We start from the raw sequence: 21,768 nt of genomic DNA on the forward strand, positions 1-21,768 counted from the left end.
CTCTTCAGCAGTGTGCATCCACGATCTCGCACCGCGCGGGAATAACATTCCAAAGACAATTTCACGTTAATATTTGTGACATATTTCTGACCATTTTTCAACGAGTACAGTCATCTTAAAACCTGGTACAGGTGAAGTAGATAAATTAGATTTATAACAACTTATTGATTAGTTTATCGTCGATTTTAAACAACCTTAGTGGTTCACTTGAAAAGTAAGGATCAGTTTAGGAAAACGCTACGAGATAAGGAATATATTTTTTGAATAATTACCAACCAAGACGTTTGAACGAAGGTTTAAAGATATGAGTCGAAGTAAAAAAAACCATTGACAAATGGAAGTTTGGTTAGTTTTATTATTCATTGAAAACAAATTACAAAACTTATTTTATTCAATCCTCATCTGTTGACATTTCCACTTTTCACAACCACCGTTTAATCTTGACAAACTCCATCGTCCACTGTTGCATACTTCGTGTAAATATAATATACGATAGTTTGCTTTTGTTGTTCGAATTCGGCAAATCCAATTAATAACACGACGGTCACATGTAACTCGATTATTTCAAAATTACTAATCTATAAGTTTTAACAGTTGAATTCATGAATCGATATAAACTAGACCAACATTGAAAAACTGAAAACAGTATGGAAATCCTCGGCAGTGTGTAGCCACGATCCTATATTCACGACTGGAATTCAGGAGCTTCGACCTCAACGTGGAGGATTAACCTCTAGATCACTGGGCCGACAAGCATCTAACAGTGTTGATGTCTAACTTAAATCAATCCATGATCTTGCGTAACACTTCATCCATTGTCTGAGATATACACCTATTTCTATCCGACACGGATTATATTCCGTTGGTCACAACTCCTCACTAGAACCCCAAGAAATCCATCTTGAATTTATAAATGGTATGAAAATTGCCTTTGCATGGTAATACTTTTATATTTCCTATTCCGTTTATTGGCGTATTTCCTAACGTTTTAATTTCTGATATTGACCTGAACATATTGTTTTTTAAATGTACAGTAAATTGCAGCGATGTCCTAATTTTCTGTTTATTGCGTAATAACACCCATCCCATTAGTTAGTTCTGCCGAATAAAAACAATAATTAAGTATTTGATCAAACATTTTGTATATATTTTTCATCTTTTTAAAATTCTAGAAAAGTGGTCATTATGTACAAATATTTACAAAAATGGTTATTAGGATCTATTAAGGCATAAAGAAAAGAAATAAGAAATTATTTTTTTATATTACAAAATTAAATTGTGCAACTTTATATGCATGAAAGTCAACTAATAGAGGTTGTGGTTAGTAAAATAGTACTCGTTATTTGCTTATCTGGCAAGAGGAAATAAAATTTACATATGATTTAAGATAAATGATTATATTCACTGGTGTAGTATCACAGTCATCAGTCTCATCTTAATTTGTCAAATTACTTCATTCATATGACTGACATCAAAATATTTACCATATACATTGTTTTGAATGCAAATCAATGGTGTATTTGTACTGTTACACTTTTGACTTTCATTACACAAAGAATCATCGCAACGTGATTCAGTCACCTTATCAAAACTTTTTAAATTATCTTGATCGGCGATTTCAGAACTAATTTGTATATTTTCGACTTTCCTTTTCGAATTATTTTTATCATTCTCGACTTTGGTGGCATTTAGAAATTGTGACTCCAGTGGAATAACATTCATGTTAATTTGATTGGCCGCTTCAGATGGAGAAAAGAATGTTAAATGTGGTAAATTCAAACTAGTCGTAGGAAGCTGAGCAAGAAGAACGGGACTAGAAAGCTGTGCTGTATGTTGTTGCGTTCGCAAAATATTTGATGGTATTGGAGAAGATAATATTGGTGGTTGTGATATTATTTTATCGTTTGTAGAAATCAAATGAAACGCATGATTAGTGTAATAATTACCACAATTGGAAAAATTATTATCACTTTGACAGCTGATAGACGGTATAGCACCAGCGGCTTCCATGTCTGTTGTCCAGTAAACAACTGCTCCACTAAAATCACAATTGCACGAAAAGTCTTGTGCTGATTGCACGGAGGGTTCTACAGTAATGATACGATTAATATCAACTTTGTTATCAAATGTGACTCTCGATGATTGATTTGACGATGTAAGATTGTTAACTCCTTCATCGGAATGAAGTTTCTCACTATCATTTATATCATGAACTGAGCATAACTCGATGGAGTCATGATTTGACTTCAGTATATACTTATTTGGACTATTCACAGTTTCTCTTGTTAATGTGGTCATTGTCAATGGAAAAGAAGTAGATACTTTTTCTGCTGATTGGTTCGACATTCCTATAATCTTTTTACTTGTTTTATTCTTACGTTTATATATGCAACAACCGATTGAACATATTATTACAACTGATATAAATGCTAAAGATAGGGAAAGCCCTGCAATTGTAAATGCGATTCTTCCAGTACCAGAATATCTGGAAATATTTTTGATCATATCTAGCTTACTTGTCGACGATACTACTGAAGGTGATGGAACTGAGACACTTCGATTTATACTGTCATTATTAGTAAAGCTATTATTAGCTGTTGTGGGAAATAAAAAGTTTTTTATTGAAATTTTTAAATCACCATAACCTGGTTGTACAAAAATAGGATCTGAAGTGATGAAGTACATTTGTGGAGTATAAAATGTTCCTAAAGTGAATATATATGGAATAGTTTCTTCATAAATTTCTATACTTTCATTAGGTATTTGATATGCTTCAAAATAAACATTGTTTGATAGGAAATCTTGTAAACTGATACCTATAGAACTAGTTAGTTTATCATTTAAATAACCACTTGAAATAACTAATCGGTTATTAATATAAAATCTCCCTGATTTTAACATCGTTCCAGTTGGAAATGTGAACATTGTGATTGACATGACCTTACGATTGTTCTTAGTTGATATTTGGTTTGGAATGTTATATTTATGCAAAAGTTCATGGAATTTACTTATTTCCAAGTTTTCTGCATTAATTTTAGTCATTTTCCCAGGAGTAACATAAAGTGTGTCAAAGGAAATCAACGACTGTACAGTTATACTCACGGTAAGAGTCATGTATGAAGAGTGTTCGCTAGATAATTCATCAGGTAGCCAATCAAAGATATTTGATCGAGTTCTCAAAGACGTTCCGCAGACGGATTTTTTTATTGCAATGGTAAATGAATCATGTGGTGATGAGAAATTTGTCTTCTCGTAGTATACTCGGTTCTGTTCTAACTGTGTGTAGCTGAATCTATGTATAGGGATTGTATCTACGAATACTTTGCCATAACTAGGCAGTTGTTTGATATGGAAGAATGTAAAGGGATTTGTTTGGTAATCGCGTTGATAGTTTTTCCATCTATTTGATTGGACTTGTAACATTTCTGCATTAAGCCATAATTTTGTTTCATTTTGTAACAGAGTTAATTGTACTGAATTGTTCAGCATAATGTTGTTCAGTATGATTTGAAATTGTAAAACACCGCTTAATTTATTCATTTGTAGATTAGGATATTCATTTTGATAAATCTCAAATGTAACCGAATCGTATAAAGCTATATTAGGATCTTGTTTGCTTCCATCAACATTATTTGCAAAATATCTGAGCCTTTTCAGATTGACATCATTTTGTGTGACTTTATACAATGTTTCACATTCAGGTGTCAAAATATCATGCTCTTGTTTAAATGAATTATATGAATAGTATAGTTTACCATATTTTGGCAATATTTTAAAATGTATGTAAATGAATTGTGGCTGAATAAATTCATGCTGGACATATAAATGTTCATTGGTAATAGTTACATAATCATTCATTTCAACTGTAATTAAAGTTTTACTTATGCTCAAAAGATTATTTCTATTTATTTGAATCCCTGGATAGATGAGCTTAAGTGATGTATTCGAGTTAGGAACAATTTGTATTGGAAAAATAATCGGTAGTTCATAACTAGTCAACGAGCGATTTAATTGATATACCTAAAAAACAAATTTGAAATGTACATGAATTCGTCTCTTCCAACATAAAAAATTTGATCTTATTTCATTCCACAAAATAAATAGTAGTATTATGTTGCTTAATTGTCACTACATCCAATACATTTATTTGTAATCAACAAGGAAATTAGACACATAATGACTTGATCAGAAAATTGATTACAGTAAAAATGTAAATGATAATGGATTCAGTTTACAGTCTTTTGAATAAGATTTTAAGTATCCTCATAAAGTCAAGAAATATTTTCCGATAAAACTATTGAGTATAGAATATTCTTGTAACTGTTACATTATTAGTCTATAATCCAACTCTAGTTATAAAAATCAATAAATTTTGACATTGATTACTAGATAATCCAATAAAAATATTCCTATACAACTCATGACAAACCACATTCCATACAAGATTGTGCTATGTAAACTTTCGTAAATACTGTAATCTGATTTCCTAGTCGTCATACTAATAATAATAATGGTAGTAGTAACAGTAGTGAAAATTACAGTAAGTTGAATTATTCAATGATGTTAACATTTATTGTTTTCATTGTTTAAGCTATAAATTTAAATTATCTGGAAGGCATAGAAAAATCATTGTTTTGATAACATTTAGCAATTTTGTGGTAGATCAAAACAAAATACTTAATCATTTGGATATAGTCACTTAGAACATATATTTACAATAAAAGTAATAAATAGTTTTCTTTCTATAGTTTAGAAGCATCAGTTTAACACGTTATACGCAAGTGTATTTTACATTTTAGACATTTGTACACTGTTTGATTATAACATTCAGTAATATAAATAAACCATGCTTATCGTTGCAACTGTTTATTTAAAAAATAACTTGAACATTAGTTCATTTATGATTATTTCTGACCTCAACATATTTATAATAATTAAATAGTTTTCTTGTGCGTTTTCAATTAATGTCAAACATTACCAGTAAAACTGTTAATTATGATAATTATTTCAACCATATAATTCATTCATCAGTTTAGTTAATTATAATTAACACTGTAATCAATTGAGACGACTATATTGACCTTTCCTGTTAGTGTTATAATTTCATTTAAAAAATTCTATGATTGCAACTTCTTCCATACAAATACTTTTTATAAGAGTATTACGACATAATGTTACTGATATGAAATACATATTGTGTAAATACATTAACATGGAAAGTGACCATAAATTAACTTAATATTGAGTTATATTATCATATCTTATGTTAACTAACGATATGATATTTAATAATCTGAGTCAGTACGTACAGACTGATATAGCTCTAGATGAACTTTTTTTAATTCAGTTAAATAAATTATTCTACTACTTCTAAACAGTTAAAATTTTCATTACCAATTACTAAGCTAAATCTATGCTTTTTGATCACTATGAGAGGATATTTTCATTTATAACTGATGTTATACAAATTAATAACACAAATAATGATTTACTTACCATTTTGTCAAATAATCCACTAGAATGTTTTATACAACTTATCGGCTTATTAAAACTCGATATACGAAAAATGTTATTTTCGATAAATTCTCTTAAGGTTCTACAATTATATATCCAAATTATTGATTGGAAAAATGTGTGAATTTAGGATTGTGTTAAATAAAATACAATTAAATTGTGTAATGTGGATGTCACTCATATAGAATGTTAACTTGAATCTGCGTATATGTGAAGTGAAATTTTAAGATCCATGATCAAGATAAATATGGGTCAAATAGGGTGAGAAAGAAATAATAGTGCAATTACAATTCGATCAAATTAGTAAGACGTAATAAGGAGGGATGAATGCGAAATGGATGAATCATGTATAGGGGAGATTAATAACGATACTTAACCAATAACACGAATAATAATAATAATACTAATACAAAGACTTATGAATAAAGATAACAGAGACAATTACAATTGACTACGAAAGGTCATAGTCAAGTTAGGTCATTCAGTAGCTAAGATTACGATTGATTAATTGGTCAGGGGAGGAAGAGTGGTTGAATATATCTCTTCTGTTCTCATAGCTCCGGTTTTTTCATCTGGATGGCTACTGCTTCAGCCGTTTGAAGGACTTTAAGTCTGACCACTTTTGGCAAAAAATTACCAACCTTATAAATAATTGGAAAAGATTGGTTTATACTGGCACTATGACAGGTTTGTACTAAATGGGCTATATCATTGTAGAACCTCAAGAGAATTTATCGAAAAGAATATTCTTCGTTCAAATACTAGTCTTTTAATATGACGGGGATCTTTAAACGATACTATAAATAGTTTAAAACTGAATTAATGAAACATTATTTTTACTTTAATACGATAGTATTCTACTGAAATTTGACGTTAATATATATTTATGAATTATGGTTAACAGGTTTAAATATAAATAAGTGAAAATTTAAAGAAATATCCATGAAATATACTATCAACTATTTGTCATTTCTTTTATATGATTTAAATTTAGAAACAAGGTAGAATCGGTATTTTGTTGTGAACATATTTACAATGAATAACAAAATGATAGATAACTTTCGTAATAATTTTAAAGAGTAATATATATATATATATATATATATATGTAGAAGAAATTCTTTATTTTTTCATTTTTAAACACTAGTGATTGACATTTATCTAAATTATATGTTTTTCATGGTATAACTAACAAGTATATTTTCTAATGTTTTAAAATTTGTCTGTATATTTAATAAATCCAAATGAAACATGCAAATGAACAATTAGTGGCCAGTTTTTAATTGATATCAAAGGAACTATAAAGATTTGAATGTAACAGTTCTACTACTGCTTATATAATATTTCAAATATAAACATTTTCAAATGCTGAAAACAAGACGATGAATGAGAATTTATAAAAAAAAATTATTCAGATTATCAAACGACGTTATTAAAAGAATGAGAGAGACGAGGTTTAGGCATTTGAATAACCTGTATTGACAGTTATACATTATGTTAATGGCTAATCAAATTCAACATATTGGTTTCTATTATTATCATCCTACTGCACTGAGTTACTATCAAGATTTATTACACATTAAACTTGTCTTTTATATGGTTGAACCAACAGATATTACTGTCATCATAATAGGTTTGGAGGAAACACTATATTTACTGAGATTTGGTGGTAACTAGTAAATATCATGTTATTTGATACACCATAGTGAGAAACTTTATGGCTGATCTTTAAGCTGAGTAAATTAACAATGAGGTCCACTTTTTTAGATGCGAATATTATTAAAGTACATAGTAGGAAGTCATAAAACTAGATGTCTAGCAAGTTAGAACTTATTAATGAAGCTCATCGATAGACTTAAAGGAACCGGCTATTTCAAATTACTATTTTCATGGATTTCTTAAATAGTATTTTCCCATCCTCACTGTTGTACTTAAGTTTCGTAAGACATCGTGTACAACATGTGGCTCTAGTTTCTAGTTATTCTAAATCATGGAATTAATTTGAAATTATTTATGTATAGAAGTAAATGTAATGTCTGTTCATGCAACACAAACAGTAAATGAAAAAATAACACTAACGTTGAATTTTTTCAATACACAAGTATTTAGTCAGTCAGTCAGCAACATCGTAGAACCTCGTAAGTACGCACATCAGTTCGAGTTGCCATACCACACTAGCACAGATGCAGTTATCCATTCAAATCCCGTAGTGGTAGATGTAGTAAAATTATAAGCAGTAGTCGGAAAGATTAGGGTTTGGAGATGTTAAGTCACAGAGAATAATCCAGTGGAATAAATTTGGAAAGAGGAAAAAAGGACATCAAGAATTCAGAAGATTAGAATTTGGGAGAACACAAAGAGTGGATGCACCTGCGCCATTGCAAACGATTTTGAGCCATGTCATTCAACGTCTCTAACCATCGGTTGCTATCATCTCGAGGTCCCCAACCAAGTAGTCTACACCTACCAACATGACTCAGTTCACTTGTCAGTGACTTCATGGACTTGTGCCATGTTTTGGTTTGGCCGCCCCCTAGCTTTCTTCCAACCTACTCCTATACCAGTGAACATCGCTCGTCGAGTCAGTCGGTACTTGGGCATACGTAACACGTGTCCCAGCCATCTCAACTGATGAAGTTTCACTACTTCATCAATTGATTTGCCATCCTTACCTAGTACCCGTTTCCTAACAACTGCGTTACTTACTCAGTAGTCCCAGGATATACGAGCAATGCTTCGAATACAGCTATGGTCGGATACTAGTAACCTACGAATATCCTCTACTCTTACCAGCCATGTTTCACTGCCATAAATTAGGACGGAACGAACTGCTGAGCAGTAAACCCGTCCTTTGGTTGGCAGACGGATATCTCGCCTACGCTATAAATGACGCAAGTTGGCAAAAGCTAGTCGAGATTTCACCACACACCAGACCGCAAGGGCTGATGAGACTCCCAAGATAAGTGAAGCGATCGACACACTCAATTACTTCACTCTCTATCATTAGTTAAGGTGTCGATGCAACCCAATCCTGAAGTAACATTTTGCATTTCGAGGGCGAGAAGCGTATCCCAAAAATGCTTGCATTGTTGCTTAGAGTGACCACGAGACTCTGAATTTTTTTAGCGTCTTCACCAAATAGAACTATGTCGTCGGCATATTCCAAGTCAACAAGTGAGTTTCCTGGTAGAAGTTCAACCCCTGGAAATTTAGATGAGGAAAGTGTTATCTCTAGAAGCACGTTGACGACAAAGTTGAACAAGAATGGAGAGAGTGGGCAGCCCTGACGAACACCACTTGAGATAATCAATTCTGATGACAGTTCGTCATAAGCTCTCACTCGACCAGTTGTGTTCGAGTAGAGAGCCTTTACAAGGTTAATGTACTTCTTTGGTACTCCTTTCAGTGACAAACACTGCCATAGAACCTCACGATCAACAGAGTCGAATGCCACCTTAAGGTCGAGAAATACTACGATTGTGGGGCGTCTGAATGTGTGTCTGTGTTCTAGAATCTGACGTAGTGTGAATATGTGGTCTATACAACCACGTGCAGGTCGAAAACTAGCCTGGTTTCCTCTAGTCTGCTCTTCACGAGCTTTAGTTAGGCGTCGAAGTATTATTGAAGCTAGTATTTTAGACACTGATACCTCTGTGATCGTCACAAGGGGACTTTTGTCCTTTCTTATAGACTGGCACAATCAGTGATTGAGACCAGTCCGACGGAATTACGTTCAGTTTCAAGATTCTACATAAGACCTCAGTCAATCTCACTGCTAATATTGGACCACCATCCTTAAAAATCTCAGGAGTAAACCTGTCAGGGCCTGTTGCTCTCCCACGCTTCAGATTTCCTATAGCTTTTTCAACTTCGTAAAGCGTTCGGGGACTTACATCAACTTGCCATTCAAGTTGACTGGAGATCGCGGGAAACCAAAGTGCTAAGTATTTAAACCGTTTACATTTTCAGCTGAAGTATATTCGTGACAACTATGACTAAAATACTTCTATAAATAGTTCACTTTGAATTCCAAGAATCAAGATAGAACAGAAGATATTTAAGTACAACGTCACTCGATTGATGAAGAGTAAGCACTCAGACTTACTTAAGATTTGAACAGGATACGGCCTTAAATTTACTAGCATTAAAACGTGGTTTGTACTTATATAAAATTCGTCTTTGTTATATTCCTTTTTAATTTTATTCTCAAAGTGAATATGCATACTCTAGTTCTACTTTTATATATATCAAATGATTTTGATTAATTTTGATTCCTAACCATACTCTAACTTTATGAAAACTATCAAGTATTTTAAAAACAAATGTCAGACTTATTATCATTTGCAAAAATTGGACTTACCAGCAGTTCGAAACTGTCTTTTTTTGTTAATGAGCCGTCATGTTGATAAATTAATTTTTCTTCTAACTCGCCACTCAATAAACCAGGAATTACACTACCAGTTTTCATCCTTTTTGATCCTAACCAAAGGGCTCCATGTTCTGGAGTTCTTGCAATTTTAAGCTGGCCATTTGAATATAAAATCACACTGAGATTAATAAATAATCATAATTCATTATAATAGAATAAACGTGACTGAAAGTAGTTCGTATCAGGAACTGACATAAACTCAATGATTGAAATAGAGTTGTGTGAACAGTTGTTTATATGTTTCGATATTTTCAGTAACAGCTCTACTCATATCATGCGATAAATGAATAAAAAACCTTATTCTTGTATAAAATCATGTTATCATTCAGTGAATGAATCATATTGCCATTTAAGGTCGTTATTAGTTTGTAGTGAAAACTATTTCCAAACTATTTCATGTCCTATATAAATTATAAATTAAATTGCTTTGCTTTAAAATGTTCCTTATCCTATCATTTTTATAAATATTATATCACATATTAATAACATTTTCACAGGAACTTAAGTAATGGACTCAAGTAGCATGAGTTTTAGTCTTGATCGCTTTGATAACTAAACACTGAAACTGTAAAGAAACTGTCGTTAATTTTTTATTGCAGGATAAAATTACGCGAAGATTATCAAAATTTCAAAATTTAACAGCAATAAAACAAAGGTTGAAATTTGAACGAACTATAAGTCTTTGTCCTTTAGAGATTAATATACAAGTTTATCTTTTATTGAATTAAAGTAATCCATGGGGAGTTATATTTAGTTAGTTCATTCATCTGATAGAAATTGGAAGGAAATTTATAAAATTGTTATCTGAATTTCAACATATAAAATATTTGATATATTTAATAAACTTGTGACTAAACCATGAATAAAATAATTTAGAATATCTACTGAGAATATATGAACAATGAAAGTTCCACTGAATTCAAGTACAAACAGAATACAAGTAAACTAAAGTATTCATTTTATTCTGTTGATTCGATTCAACAAGAAGAATGATTGTATATCATCATAATGATCATAAACATTAGTGAAGTAAAACTGACTTACATTTTTGCTTTCTGATCTATTATTTCTGAAAAAATCACGAACTGGATTGGGATTGATATGATTCAGTGTAATTTCAACAGTATGACCATTATGTAATATTAAGGGATTAATATTTAATAGACGATTTTGATTATATTTAAAAATATAATCATAAGATATAGAAATTGAACCAAATATTATTTGAGATGTTAAGTGTTCTGCATAATCATCATAGTTTGATATATCAGTAATATTATGATTTTTTTTATTATTATTGTAATTTTTCTCATTGTCTTTATTCATAATGGTGGTACGCTTTACAATACTTGCACTGACAATATATTCATCTTCAATGTCAGAATTATATTGTAACAATGTAAAATGATTTCTGTTTATACGCCATTTATTCGGGTGAAAGGTATAGGCTATTCTTCCCAATTTGATTTCCTCCTGTTAAATTAAATAAAACATTGAGTTGTACTCTTACAATAACTTTATGTTTACAGCAGAGTCACAAGTATTCAACGCGGCAAAATAGGTAATATTTGCACTGACTACCTAGTTTAGAGTCAACCGTGACTGACAAAACATTTAACGAATATTGTGAAGAACACCAGTGTCCATCCATGAGGCAGTAAGTGTTCATTAAACATAACAGAAGAAGAGATCTATGAAAAGCCTGTTAAGTAGCAAATTTTGAAAGGTATTCTGGTAAAATTGCCAAAAATCTCAACAATAAAACCTTAAAGAATGGTACGAAACAAATTATAGATAAGCAAATGTTGATTCATAGTTAGATTTCTGACGAAATAAAGCTAATCAATTGAACCAGTCTATCAAACTACAAACATTATCATCCAATCAATATTGAATACTATAATAATATTCATGAAATGTACTTATCATTTCTGATAATCTAGAAGTGCAGAGTATGCCTCTGTCGTTTCTATGAAACCAACTGTCTAAAACTGTTAATGAAACAAGTATGTAAAAATAGAATGTCTCCTAATTTTATTTTCTATGAATCATACATAGATTGTCCTACGATACTGTGACATTGGTATTGCGATTTCTGCTTAGTATAAAACATGTCTTCATTATTTCCCTTGTGTCTACCAAATTTCTATCCAACATAAATCTTTATCTTGTGTTTTTGGTAATTATTTTATAGAATTCATTATTTATTGATTTGCTTATTCGTTATGTTATACTAATTAGGCATAATCTATTATGAAAAGTTTTCCCTTTATTACTGTTTTGTCCGTATGCGTATAGATGTACTAATATGACTTCACTTTGATGTCCATGAAGTTAGTGAATATACGAAATTACTACCCGTTCTACAACTTTTCGAATTTCAAATTCAGTTGAATACAGTTAAATATCTTAGTTATAAAGGTATAGGAAATTCATTTGTGTCGTTTAATGATATTGTCCAGGTCGATCATAAAATATCAACAATTAAATCATTTAGTTTAGGGAATTGAACGCAATCAAAAGCATCCACCTGAGCTGAAAATATTCAAAGTTTAAAGTGAAACTACGTTAAAACATTGGTTTGAAATAAAATGGTTGTTTTTATCAAGAGACAAAAGGAATAAGTTATAAGATGATTATTATTTTTCTGTGGCGATACGCTGCTGAAAAATGTATTTTTGCTTATGGTTTTTCAACCCGTCAAAATGGATGGTCTGGCAATCAAATGGTTATCTTTCGTTTAATTGTAGTATATCTTCGTTCTTCAGAGATAGTAAAAGGAATAATTAACAAATGAATCTGTTTTTACGAAGAAAGTAAGAAAATTGTATGTGATAATAGCCTAACTTTATACTAAGTTAAATTAGCAAAAATTAATAATTAGGGAGGAAAATATACCTGAGTGAATTCAAATACACTATCATTCCAAACGGCCAAATGATTTCTGTCTGTGACACTGAACCTGACTATTGACCCATGTGTTGGCTGAGATAAAACCTTGTACACCACATAAAGACCCAACTCGTTTTCAAGTGATGACGAAGTATTAGATAGATTGTTATTCTCCAGCGCAGTTGAGTTAGATTCATAATCCATCGGTTTCAGGGCACTGAACTTTATTTGAGTATTGATGTGATGAGGAGTGATTATTTCAAATCTACAAATAGTAAGCAAATATATTCAAAATTTACTTGGCTCATTCAGTATATTTAGAAACAAGTAAAAATTTCACTGTGATTAAGCATTTATTTCCACTAACAATTTCTTCTTTAACGTAGATCCTCTAGAGTGTAAGCTTTCATTTGAATATTGGCAGTTCGTTTTTACTCAGTAAATCATCCACTGATAAATCACATAAAGAGGTTTAGATTTAAGAGACCAGGAGTAAGTCATATAATACGGCGACCTACTCTAGTGAAAATGATGGTATTTGAGGATTGACATTAAAGTTCCTGAAAGCAGTAAAAATTTCAAATTGTGCTGTCAACAAACTTCGGTGATTTTATTGACAGCATGTCCAAAGAAACGACTGATTGAATTATTTCAAATGACGTCAGGGACAAATAGATTAATTGTGATATTTTATTCTCTTTAAAAACTATTTCGACACATTTTTTAGTAAAATAATGATACACGAATAACCAGTCGAATCCATTTATTCAGTCAGTCTTGGGTGCTGTTAGAGGTATGAGGGCGGTTATCACTTCCCTGTTTCCCACACCATGGAAGGGTTCTTCTAGAGGTACATAAAGATGAAATTGGATTAAAAGTGCTCTTAGTGACCTGAGAGCGTGACTGCTGTGCCCAAGGAACAACTGATTGAGGTCGGTCACACACCACCTTCTTGTGGGTAATTTTTGTGTTAGCTCCGTACTTGTTGAGATCTTACCGTCGGAGACGGATATCCGTGTGATAAGGCGAGGTGTTTATTTTTAGGGTCAACCTTTTCTTACCCTATCCCTCCTTGTGGAAAGACAGTATCGCCGTTATGCTGGTTGTCTGAAGGAAACACCTTACTGCTGTCACACCTCTGTACAGTCAGCAGTACGACTTTGCCTTCGGACCTTGGGTTTACTACTTTTTGTCTTACCGTTCCTCAACCGACCTGTCTGGCATAGTAGGACCTTGAGGAACGATTGTTCCAGCCAGTATAACTCGATTGGTTCATCACGATAGGCAAGCCTGACCACCACGTCATGGTAGCAACAACGGTCGGGATCGAATCCATTATTAGCACTTAGTATAGCTACGTTACCACAACTGGAATGGAGATAGAAAATTATCATAAACAAGAGTCTAACACTTTAATTTCTTACCCTTTGGGGAATACTAGCAATGTTCGATTGCTTATGACATTCAATTCTACTGTGCCAGGAATTATTTGAAACTGATAAATTTCAGATCGATGTAAATTGTATATCAGAACAAAAGCGAAACCGCAAGCCGTACCTTTCTGTGAACCTATGAATGTTTACAGAAAAAATAACTTATGAATGTGATTAAAGTTATTTATGGAAAAATACACTGTTGATAATGATAAAACACTGAGTTGTTCACTGAAATGCATTAAAAGTGTAAGACAACTTTCCTTCTTTTACTTACAGGAATTAAAATATATTCATCACAATCACTAATTAACTTACACAAAATCGAAAAATCATTTTCTTTTATTGTTAAGTAATTAAGTCATCAAAATATGTCGGTCACACGGGTAGGTTGCTCCAAACAAAGTATATTATGTCGAAAACATATATACGAAAGGTTTTTTATCTGTACAAGCGTAGAACTCAGTTTATTTCAGATAGACAAAAGTATTTATTCACTGCTTAGTTGATAAGTAAACATAGTGTATTGTGAAATGATTTAGGATATCTTATTTTTAAAGTTACTAACTAACTAGGTAATTTTGATTGATCGGATAGTAAACTCTGCATGATTTTAATCACATAACTTGGCCCATTATAAAAATAAATATATGTTGTTAGAAAAAGCCTCTACATAACCTTTAATTCATTAGTTCAATATAAGTATTAACAGACTGGCCAAATGAACGTTTTCTAGTTATATGTATTCCCCTGTAATATAGGAGTAAAAAATATAACATACTTAAACAAACAGCAACTAGTGTTCAGAATGATTAACTTCTTATTAGTTTGGTTGTTTCACTTAATGCTTGTTTTAATGAAATAAGAAATATATGCAAAGTAATATCTTACAATGCGTTCACAATAATTTCATTAACTGCTTATTAATACCGAAACTAATTTAGGAAGAAAAACTCGGAACTATTTGGTTGTTTGTTGGAAAGCTTACATACATAAAACATCATATATATTATCAGCTTACAAGAAAATGATTTTCTTTTAGCTGATTTATTATAGTGAATGCGAGAGAACGTGTTCCGAGTAAACGAAACGCGTAGCTAAGACTGCGTGATTATTTTCATCCTCATAAAATCACTAGGTTGTTTCAGACTGTAAAAGTTTCAGCAGGTATAATGAACATTTGAACATTCAGTCACGTTATCACATTCAACGTTTTCATTATTCTTTTCGTACGAAACAGCATATCACTTAAGAAAACAGAATTGTAGTTTACGAAGTACTTTGTACCATGATATTTAGCGCTTAAACTGTTACACAACACCGAAGCACTCAGACATTCGGTTTAGGATTGCGTCATACACTAAAGTAATAACTGCCAGTTAACCCTCAAATTTTCTAGCGAAGTTAAAATCAATATATACTAGGAAAATAATTTAATACTATATACAGGCGGTGATTCGTGTATTCTGCCTTTCCTCCAAAATACTGAAATGCACAGTACAAAAAAACTGTATACAGCTTTTAACATCAATTTAAATGGAAAAATGACGTGACAAATATCACTGTAAACGCTACGCCAGTGTATTTAGACAAAATTTGCATCGAATTCTCGAGAAATACAAACTCATTTATCATATGAAATAGGGAAAAGAATATACGAATTCCCAAATGATATATAGTTATGTAAATGATAACTTACTTGCAAATATTGGAAAACAATTTAAAAATTACTTTAAACATCTATTCCGTTAGTCATAGTTTTATTAGACACTTAAGTTGTTTACCTTCCTAGAATTTATTCTACATTTAAAATGTGATTTGCATAAACTGAACTGCCTAAAATTGTACCCAACTCTATAAGAATTAAATTTAAGCCTTTTTTATTGAAGGTTAATTACCCACATTTGGGTGTTTCTTCCCCAATCATATTTTTTATTAAAATAAAATAAAATCTGAATTTCAAAATAGTTCCCTTTATAAACTTTTATTAATACCTCTGCATTGATTTTCTTTTATAGGATATTCCAAGCTTGAATGAAGTTTGGTAATAAAAAGATTTCTTGATAAATGGAGCGATTGATAAAAATAGAAGTAACTAAGAAGTTTATATATCATGTCCAAACGGAAATAGTAATTTATGAGTTTATAGGAATTCCAAAACAAACCTATTACATATGAATTCGGTCAATGTACGGAATGTCAGTCCGCTTTTAAGCATTTAAAATACTTCTATCCTCAAGGAGGTTGGAAGATGTGTCTGAGCTTTTTATAAACTGATAAAATGTTTCTAATCATTGATTCGGATAATAGTTTTCAATAGCTATATACATACTTTGTAGATGAAAATATTTATATTGTAATTTACTGAATAAACTTCACAGTCGCTAAAAACATCGAACAACCTAGGGAAACTAGTAACATTCCTGACCTATTCGCATATTAACATGTATAGCTGCTTTTCTCCACATCAATCACCTGGTATTTTCTCATAATCTCTTTTACTTACAATGTCCAAATGAAGTAAAGGTATGGAAATGAGAGGGATTTCTTCTGTGTCAATTATTCATCAAAAAACAGGATTTGCGAATCAAATTAAATATCTAAATTTTCGATTCGCAATAATGAGACCGAAATTTGCGATGCATAACATCTCTAGTTAATGACAAAAGTATAACAGCATTTATGCTTATGTAACAAAAATATTTAGAAATACATATTGTCAATTACTAGATAATTATTGTCCCGTTGCAAAACTGACAAATCGTTTTGATCCATTTTTTCATAGGTAAGTCTAGAACATTTTACTTTCGTAATTACCATTTTAATCTAACGAAGAGGAATAATTCACTAGTCTTTAGTAATTTTGTCTTATTATTTGCGTGTTATCAGGCAAAACGCAACGGTATATAAATTGGTTGCATCATGTTTCGTACGATTTAAAGGTTTACGCTTTATTTTAATACAAATGTGTAAGGATAGAAAGAGTAAAAAACAAGTTCTCGTTACAAAGAAAATTTACTTTGAGCTGGGTTCCTAAGAAACATTCAAATAATACAGTCGATTTTATATAAATTTTTGACATAAATTCATTTAAAAATGATCTAACATGCACTGAGAGCAACTAGCTATGGTGAGAAACTTCCAAAATTATGTCAGTTCACACTAAAATTTAGATGTGATAAAAATAAACTTTATGAACTTTATTTTATTGAAAATTATGAAAACATACCGCTATGAACAAATCCAACTCGTCCTCGTCGAAGATCCACTTGTGTAAATGTAGTTAAACTAACAGACAAACTGTTTAGAAACACTACGTGACCTTGATGAGTGTACAAGATTTCATAGGTGATTTGATCTAAAACACAAGATAAAATTAAGATTGTGATGATTTAATGGGATGATTATTTGGAGAATAATTTTTATATAAAGTAGAGAGAAAGCGTTGAGTTAGTGTTTGTTTAATCGAGAATGTCATATATGTCTGAATCAGTGGATTTACGCTTTAGTGTGGTGATATGTCAGTGAGTCCGTTGAAAATGCGTCATCAAAAAATACAGGTAAAATATATAAATTCTTTTTTCCATGATACAAAATGAGAATGACGAGAAATAAATTAGGTACAACCCCAAGGAATTTATAGTTATTTCATTCTAGACCTAGTGTTAAACTCAGTAAAGGTATATTGACCGAAGGGAATGGTGACGGATGGTCACAAAATTTTGAAGTCAACTGTATTATGTGAAACGCTTAAGAATAATTTATACCTGATCATCCATGATGAAAATCTACTGAAAGCTTGACTAAACTTATCTAACCATTTTTATGCACATAAGTTAACAAGACTTACAAAACAGTGACTTTAAGAACTATATGTTTTCACTGTAGAATTAGTTCATAAATATTTTTACTCAACTGAACAGTATCATTTAATATAACTGCGTAGGAGCAAAAAGAAATGCAGCCATTTTAAAGTCTCAGAAACACTTCCAAAACAGCAATACAAAAACAGGACAATTTTAAAAAACATTATCTTCAATTCATTTGCCTAAAAACCATTCATCATTGTACTACTTTTTGAACTAAATAGTATGACATCGACTAAAGATAATTGTTGTTCAAACTGATGTTTTGATTGTCATTCTGTTCACATAATTTCAAAACAAAAATTATGTGACAATAACTTTACTAAGTAAATTCAGGTGCTAATAAGTTCTAAATAGATTATCATCCCCAGGTTATTACTTTTGAGACAAATGGTTCAAAATACACGAAATCGTATTACGACAACCACCAAACTTGGTATCAATTACACATCTGAAATGTCTAACAATTCCCTCTTTTCATCCCAGGTGTATCTTTAAGCACAACTTCCAAAATCTGTAGTATTAAGGCTAAGTAATTTTTTTGTTGATTCTCAAACAAAGGCTGAATTAAGGCCAATGAATTTACAAAATTTATCAAGTTTCTGATCATCACACGATGATCGTTGGGTTCCAAATCTTCTGAAATACCCGGGATTTTGACTAAAATTTAGTTACCTCAATCCATTTTAGGTACAAAAAGAAATATTTGAAACTTAGGTTACCAATATCATCTGGTAGCGTGTGCAGTGGTCTTTCACACATTCTGAGTCACCCATGCCTGTGATTTTATACGTCAAAATCTATTAGTTTCATTTATTTTCCTTAATCATATACCTACATTTCAGTTGAACCGATTATTCAATAGTGTTTTTATTCATCTAACTGGTATGTACATGTGTATCAATAAAAATACAAATCCACAATCCTTTTCCACAAGATAATACCTGCTGTTTCTTAATCCATATTATTGAAACTATTTACACAAATAAAGTCAACATCTTAGTGAAAAGAGATTCAACATTCGGTTCGTTTCAACCAATTTTTTGGAATAATTATTACCTTTTGTAAATTAATCATAAGATTAAATAAATCTATGAAGAAAAGAATACTAAATCGACAAGTGATAATTTACTAACAAAACGAATACGTAGATTGACTATTTATTTATTTGAACGATGGGGCACTGAATATATATGCGTCACACAATTCACTTGATTTGTGTGTGGGTTATGGTATCGCCCGGGTGCACAGACTGGAGCAAGTGGTTTACCTAGGGGGCCATACCCAGACCTTCGACCTAAAGGCCTGATCCACAAGGCACTGGAGCATCGTAAGGAGATGCAGTCCCATGGTGGTCGGTGACCAACGACTGTTTCATACACCATCTGTTCCTTCAGGATGCTGGAGCCTATGTGCACCACTGGTTTGGAACCAGGGTTTTCTAACTCCCGTAGGTGGACCCTCCGTGTGGATAAAGAAACCTTCCATATAGATAAAATAAATATGTAAACAGTTCTGACCATTAGTCCCTAAAAACAACACAAATTTTCAACACTGTCTTTTTAAAATTATGCCAGATAAACAACTTAATTTTCTCTCCCCTAAACATCCAGTCAAATAAAATAGTTTAAAGATAAAGTGTTACGGGCATTTTTGTTTTTGAGTTATGACTAAAGGTAATGACTATGACATTGATTCAAAATGTGGAAAAACTTAAAAGCTTCATAAACAACTATGCTGCAATAGTGAATAAACTCAATGAAGTTACTTGACAGCTGCTCCTAGGCAGTAAAGTAAACAATAATCATATGTAAGTGTAAAAAACGCATAAAGTTGAGACTATTTAAAAACAATATGCAAAAGGCACTCCCAAGAAATGAGTATAAACATATAGTTATGGAGATCCTACATTTTTGTATATCTCATTTCCTAGCACAACTAACCCTGAGTATAACATCGATTAAAGTATAAATTAATTGTAATATTCGTATAGCTTCTTCTAATATTCACTTGGTATCGAAAATATATATTTCAGATGATTAAGATTTATTACTAACATATTAGTGGTATTTATCACAAGTTTCATCAAGTTGAGTAAAATATGGTTAGCAGGCTTTATTATTTATGATATACTCTTACCGAAATATAAAACTTTGATAGAATAAAATAACTAATATTTTGTCAACCAATCATAACTCATTAAAACCTATTAAAACTAAAAGTTCCGTTATTTTGTTTTCGAACTATAAAGTGTCAAGAAACAAGAAATCGATCTGAAATACTCTACCTCGAATTTTATTTTTCTGTAGGCTATCGTTTAATATCTTACAAATACAATACTTACAAAAATAATGAATGGTAATAATTGATTTTAAAGAATGTGACACCTTCCGAATTCCCATCTTTAGATAAAAATATTCTCAATCATCGCAAAATCAATTTCAGTCGAAACTTACCTGAATTGAACCCACTTGTCAATGCTGCATTTAAATAATCCGTATGGATAACAGCTGATGAACCAGTTAAAATGCGCATTGGTCTACAAGCCTTTAAATATGGTCGAGGATTCATCTCATTTAAAGTAAACTTAATTTTGACTGGATTAACTGTCATTGTTTTTGTTGTAAGTTCCAGTACTGTTAACTAGGATTAAAAGAATGAAATAAAACGCATTTTAAAAAAATATTCTATAATTACTGTTTGTAAAAACACAAGACAATAGGTGAACTATATAATGCGTTTGTAAATAACCCCATAAAGAGTTGACACCATATACGAACATCAACATGATCAAAACTTATTTGCATTCATTGACAATTCAATTTTTATTTTTAGGTTTTTTATTCGAACAAGTCTTTTCAAAAAGGAACTACTTAGTTACTAAAGCAAACAACTAACATGAAATCATAAAACACCAAATGTTCATTTTTGTACTTATCGAAGTGATGAAAATATCAGTAACAAAACGAAATTATTAAGCACTATAAAGTGATAAACAAAAATTCCAATCATCACCGTTTTATTCATGATAAAAGTAGATCTTAACCTTTTCTTCTGTTTCTATTTTATTTACTTTTATTCAGGAATTTATATGGATGAGAAGTTTAACCTATATTTAAAACAATTAGTTTTAATTAATATTAACAATTGATATAAAATACTATGGTTTAGCGAAAACATTTGAAAAGCATCTATTCTATGTAATTGAGCTACCAATGGTGTAACTCTCATCATTTTGAATGAATCACTTGGTGAGTAGTACGAACAAATCTACATAGATAGTGAAAATAAATACATGAACTGACACATATTAAATGAATGCATTTTTAAAGAATAAAATACATATAGACGAATAATAGAGTATTTCATGAAAATCGAAAACTGATTTTAAGAATGTTAGTGAATCATGCAGAGTAAGTATTAAGTTTTAAATACAGACTTACGTCAACTGAGTCTTCAGATATTGAATTCTTTCCAAAGTTTTGATAATAAATATCATTAGTGGCAAGATCTACATCAGAAAATAGGCGAACTGTTCGATTAAGCCTAAAATAAATAAAATACTCATATTAACTAGTAAACTTTATTCATTCTGAACTTGAGCAATTGCTGTGTGGTTAACTTTAAAGACGAA

At 31.1% G+C, this 21,768-nt stretch overlaps 1 protein-coding gene across 1 annotated transcript in view; it reads right to left on the bottom strand.

Annotated features, from left to right (window-relative positions):
• Window positions 1–1,125: 1,125 nt before the first annotated feature.
• CSPG4_1 (Laminin G domain) overlaps window positions 1,126–21,768 on the bottom strand; it is a 45,352-nt gene continuing 24,709 nt past the window's right edge. Inside the window, exons 3-10 of the mRNA XM_051216154.1 lie at window positions 21,578–21,680; window positions 20,591–20,777; window positions 17,498–17,626; window positions 14,260–14,404; window positions 12,842–13,100; window positions 10,988–11,416; window positions 9,875–10,036; window positions 1,126–4,020 (exon numbers count right to left, since the gene is read on the bottom strand). Coding sequence (XP_051066719.1) covers window positions 1,444–4,020; window positions 9,875–10,036; window positions 10,988–11,416; window positions 12,842–13,100; window positions 14,260–14,404; window positions 17,498–17,626; window positions 20,591–20,777; window positions 21,578–21,680 — 3,991 coding nt within the window. The 3' untranslated portion in view covers window positions 1,126–1,443. The remainder of the gene's footprint in view (window positions 4,021–9,874; window positions 10,037–10,987; window positions 11,417–12,841; window positions 13,101–14,259; window positions 14,405–17,497; window positions 17,627–20,590; window positions 20,778–21,577; window positions 21,681–21,768) is intronic.

Source organism: Schistosoma haematobium, chromosome 4 (assembly GCF_000699445.3).
Source record: "Schistosoma haematobium chromosome 4, whole genome shotgun sequence".
NCBI classification, from domain to species: Eukaryota; Metazoa; Platyhelminthes; class Trematoda; order Strigeidida; family Schistosomatidae; genus Schistosoma; species Schistosoma haematobium.